Consider the following 5,299-nt stretch of genomic DNA (forward strand, 5'->3'; position numbering starts at 1 on the left):
AGTATCTTACGACATGGGCTGGAGTAGGAGAAGCACCGGCAAATTTTACGACTATTTGAATGGGTACGGGGCAGTTATTGGTTTGTTATCGGGCAAAATGTTGGATTATCGCACTCGAAACAGGAAATGCACATTGTGCGAATATGGCCATGATCCGACTGGTCACGATTGCCACAAAAATTATACAGATAGTGCCATACCGATGAAAGGTGACGTAGCCGCTGAGTAAGTGAATGACAGTATGTCTTTGAAAAATGACAAAATGGAAGTTGGAGTCGTCATTGGAGATGGGGACGCTGTAGCCATCGACAAGATCAGAAGAGGAAATTAAAAAAAAATATTTAAATTTGCAGACCGGAATCATCTGAAAAAAATATTCATCAAGAAATTGTATGAGTTAAGAAAGAAACACAGTGAATTTGAGAAAAAAATGTCATCACACTCATAAAGAAACTTTTTAATTTTTCTATTCATCAAAGTAATAAAAATACGGTGAAATTAAAATCAACATTACTTTTCCTCCCAGATCATTTATTTGGTTCAGATATCACTTGCGGTATGTGGTGTGCTCAATCTCGAATTTCCAAGGTAAATTTTAAGAAGTTCCATGCTGTCACTTTCAAAAACCAAGAATTGTACACTGATATAAAAACTCTTTTTTTATCAAATTTACGCAGCTAATGCTCATAAATTTTGCAAAACAGCTATGAGCCAACGCAATGAATGCTTGAACAGCGTCATAGTGAATCATTTTTCGAAAAATAAAAACTATAGTTGTAGTAAACAGGGTGATAAATGTGTCAGTACCGAAATTATGCATTTCAATTTTGGATATGAATCAGTAGTACGAGTAAAAAATATTTTGCAACATTCACCTGGAAAAAATACCTGCAAGTTTTCAGATCTAGCAGATAAAAAAATACTGAGGGAGGGATAACTAAGATCAACAAAAGAGTACAAATGTAAAAGGAGTCTATATAACAGTATTAGACAAAGTTGTCGAGTCAGAACTGAAGATGTCGAAGGTCCGAGCTACAAGTCGGATCTTTCAATGACTAATGTTCAAAGCAAAATTTCGAAATTTTTTACAACTACAGTGATTGGTGATGTCGTTGTTGTTTATTGCGACTTAGAAACGACGAACTTAGATATAGATTCTTGTGATATAATTAAAATTGCTGCCAAAACTGGAGAAGCACAATTTTCTGTATATGTTACCTCGACTTAAAATATCGACACAGAAGCATTTCTAGAAACAAAATTAAGTAACAGAGGACCAAAACTTTATTATGATGGCGTTGAAGTGGAAATGATTTTGTTACCTGAAGCACTTGCTGGCTTACGTGATTTTTTACATAAATTAGAAAAAACGTGTATTGTTATTGCTCATAATGGTAGTTGTTTTGATCATACGTTACTGATAAGGGTCATTCAAAAGGAAAACCTAAGAGATTATTTTCAAACGATTATACATGGCTTTGTTGATTCTTTATCATTATTTAAAAAAGCGTTTCCAGAGAGAAGGTCCAGGTAGTTTGAAGCTAGGCAATCTTGCAAAAGATTTGTCAAAAATCAGTGGAAATTTTCACGAAGCAATGTTTGACGTGAAAGTCTTGAAAAGCTTATGTAAACAATTTATCGATGAATTAGATGTAACAAAAAAATTGATCCCCTTCGATCATTTTGCAACTAAAAAAAATTAGCAGTACTTCATAAGATCAAAAATGCCTGACTTAGATTTAATTAAAAAATAACTAATTCTGCCGTTTGCAAAAAAATTATTGCACAAGGAATCACGTATAATCATTTACGTAAAAAATTCGTTACTTTAGGAAAAAGCTTGTTTGAAGAATTTTTAAAAGAAAAAATGTGGACGTTCAGTACGTATTACAAATAATGCTTCTTTTGTGCAAAATTTAATTAATCATTTCTCTACTTAAAAGTTGTGTAATTTATGTATTCATTACAATATAACTGTGATTAATAATTGTAAGGTTAATAAGCATAAATTCAAATATACAAGAAAACACCAAAATCTTGTATTTTTTAATTAGTTCCATAATAATAATTATTATTTACCTTATCTGATTCGTTATTATTAGAAAAAAAAATTTTGCACAAGTATTCTTCATACCTATCGTTTCACAAAATTATTTCGCTACAAAAGTAACCCCTTATTTTCGTTGCTTGCTACTTAAAAACTTAAATTACTAATAGAAGTAAACGTACGAAGTTCCTATTCAATTAACTAAAACATTTCTGGAACTTACAACTATGTGGTAATGGTTTTTAATCAAAGACAAATAATTTATTTTTCTAGTAATCTACAAAACAGAGCAGTGAGTCGACAGCCGTTGCCATAAGACACCGAGTGTTAGATGAAGAGATGCATACGAATTTGTCGAACTTTGAAATTGTTTTACGCAAAAACTTAATATACAATTTTGCTCAAATTTTCAGAAAATGTATATTAATACATCATCTAGCAATAAACAAAGTTTCAAGAATATATGATAGTTCATTTTTCGGGAGAAGTGCCTTAAACTCGGTAAATTCTGATGAATTTTATTTTGTTGCATTCAACAGACTATTTCCAAATTTAATCTCTCACAATCCAAATATACTTTCAGAGGATGATAAATCAGTAACTTTCGTGGTTCTTATTGATGGATGACTAATACCAACTTTGGAGCGGTAATTCGTTTAGTTATTTTTTTTGCTTTGCTATACACAGATAGTAGTTTTTTTCGAGGTTTTTTTGTAAAATTATTTGTATTTCTGGATTTTCCCTGGAAGATATATCATTTGTCCTTACTAAACAGGCACAAGAGTATTTAAAAAAGAACGATAAGCCGATTAACTATATAAAATAGGAATACAAATAGTTTACGTTGTATGAATAATTTTTTTTTTCAGATGGGGTAGCTAATGCATCTTTTGGAATCATACAAGCAAATAGAAGTTTTCAGAAAGGTGACAATATTTCTTTAATATGTGCTGCTGTGATTAATGATTTCTCCATGGTTGAGTGGTATGATGATAATCGTCAAGTGGTAGTGAGCTCCGGTTAGTTCTAAATTAATTTTTGAAGTGTTATGAGTCAAGTTTTTTAGTATAGTTCGACCAATTAAACATGTTTTCTAATATATATAGAAAGAATACACGTTACATCAAAGGTAACTGAATTTACTTACCAAGCCATTCTCACGATCAATAACGTTAGTCAATCAGACAGAAGGAAGTACTATTGCAAATGAACGGAAAGATACTACGGATTTGTTAGATATCCTTGGCGCAAAATACTGACAGAATCATATTTCCTTAACATCAATGGTTAACTACCTTGAGACCTTGAGACTGGACTTGAACGTGCACAATCAATTTACTTTGTTTTTTATTCATGTAACAGTAATTAAATTACATAAATTTTCATAACAAAAAGTATTGCCTTTATGTTAAGTAATTTTTAAATCAATAACTTATCTCTTAAACGTAATACAGTAACATTCATTAAGATCATAATTTATTCGATCACTCTTTATTCTATCAAGCGGGACCATTTTAAAATAACCCTCAAATCATGAGATGCCATTACATTAAAATAATGATGTACAATAATGGCATTTTTAATTTTTCAGTAATAAATAGTAGACGTTTCTAGTTCAAAGCTACTTTTGTTTCTGTAGACGTTTCGATCGTATAGATAACACTAAAAAAAAACCAAAATTGATAGTTATATTAATATCGTCATTGTTGAACAGCATTGTTTCACATAATCACAATACTTTTGTTTTTATACTACTCTTATAAAATAATGCAGTAAAAAATATTTCTTAAAGTGGACACGAAAATTGTTCGTACAATAATGTATATTTAATTATTTAAAATTAACGTGAAATTCCCATGGCTTGTTCTAAATCATTGTATTAAATGCTTCCGACTCATCCCTGTCGTAGTGAATTTTCATGCAATGAAATATGGCGTTCAATTTGGCTCCAAATCCCTTATGTGATCCCTCGTACATTGCCCTCTTGTCTTCCGACTCGGACGACTCGTCTCGACCCTCGGCATTCAACATATCCAAAACACCGAGCAACGCTGTAATTTAACAACATAAAAAATACAACTTAATTTAAATACCGAAATAACCAGATATGAGTGATTTTGATAATTGAAACTTTTGGACCACTACAACTATAGTTTATATGGCTCTATTGTGCTATAAGAGCAATGCATTTTTAAAAGATGTACCACTTTTTCACCCCCCCTCCTCCTCCTGTTTTAATCAGGAAGAAAAAGTTTTTTAAAACAGCCAAATTATAAATTATATTATTTGATTAGTTTTATAATCAAAAGCGTCCACTTAAAATTTAAAAGTCACCTATAGTATTTTGAAGGTGCCCATAAACTTCAGTCATCAAAAATCATTGAATGACTCCTAAAGTCACAAAAAGTCATTGAATGACTCCTAAAGTCACAAAAAGTCATAGAATAACTTTAAAATAGACAAAATTTACATTGGAAGTCATTAAATGACTCCTGAAATCTTACAAAGTCTTTCCGTCATTCTTCCCAAATGGGAGGTAATTTAATAATTTCAAAGACTTTTTTGTTCTGACTTGGGTACTTTTTTTCGTGCGACGTATCATTAAGCAAAGTAATTGTGATACCAATCACCTTTCCTCAGATCCATCCCGTCCATCTCCTTGTCGGGAACCTTGTCCAGAAATTTTCTAAAAAGCCTGGCCAACGACTTCCTGATGAAATCGGCCTCGATCTCTTGCTTGGTCCTGGGTATCCGGAATCTCAGGCAGCAGCACAGCATTATCATAGCGGCTAGCACGGCGAAGAGGGTGATTCCGACGAGCTGCCAGACCCTCATGCCGACGACTTCATTCTCCAGCCATTCCTTCACCTCCTCCGTCAGGCAATCCGTTATGTTGGCGTTGCTGTCCAAGCAGGAGGGTGATGGGCTCGACACGATCGGCATGTATGTGCCATTATTGTCCGCATCTTGGTCCAAGATGTCCATAATTTGTTTTTTTTTACAGTACTTGACGAAAAATTAATAGTGACAAATACTTCTTGAATCTGAAATGGTCACAGTATTTTTGACGCATGTACAATGAAAAAAATGTTATCATAGAGTCCAACTCTACAATTATTTTCTATCTAATCCGATACGCATCCCCTCGTATGATTTAATACAGTACAGTAACATAATTATTAAAATTTTTTTTTCTTTTTAGTATAACTGGAGTGTTTTTTTAGTGTCCCTTGAAAAAAATGAAAAAATCAG

At 32.4% G+C, this 5,299-nt stretch overlaps 1 protein-coding gene across 1 annotated transcript; it reads right to left on the reverse strand.

Annotated features, from left to right (window-relative positions):
• Nucleotides 1-3,913: 3,913 nt before the first annotated feature.
• LOC106646968 (uncharacterized) lies at nt 3,914-5,032 on the reverse strand. The gene is made up of 3 exons (XM_089594043.1): nt 4,671-5,032; nt 4,449-4,468; nt 3,914-4,098 (listed from the first exon to the last, which is right to left on the reverse strand). The coding sequence occupies exons 1-3, from the start codon at nt 5,030-5,032 to the stop codon at nt 3,914-3,916; spliced, it is 567 nt and encodes a 188-aa protein (XP_089450169.1).
• Nucleotides 5,033-5,299: the final 267 nt, after the last annotated feature.

Source organism: Copidosoma floridanum, unplaced genomic scaffold, assembly GCF_036245765.1.
Source record: "Copidosoma floridanum isolate Cflo_tuat_1 unplaced genomic scaffold, Cflo_Japanese_pri ptg000020l, whole genome shotgun sequence".
Taxonomy (NCBI): domain Eukaryota; kingdom Metazoa; phylum Arthropoda; class Insecta; order Hymenoptera; family Encyrtidae; genus Copidosoma; species Copidosoma floridanum.

Coding starts and splice junctions, on each gene's coding strand:
- LOC106646968 (XM_089594043.1), bottom strand. CDS start 5,032: ATGGACATCTTGGACCAAGATGCGGACAATAATGGCACATACATGCCG. Junction 4,469..4,670: donor GATCTGAGGAAAGGTGATTG/GTATCACAATTA, acceptor TTGTGACTTTAG/GAGTCATTCAATGACTTTTT. Junction 4,099..4,448: donor GAGTCATTCAATGACTTTTT/GTGACTTTAGGA, acceptor GTTAAATTACAG/CGTTGCTCGGTGTTTTGGAT.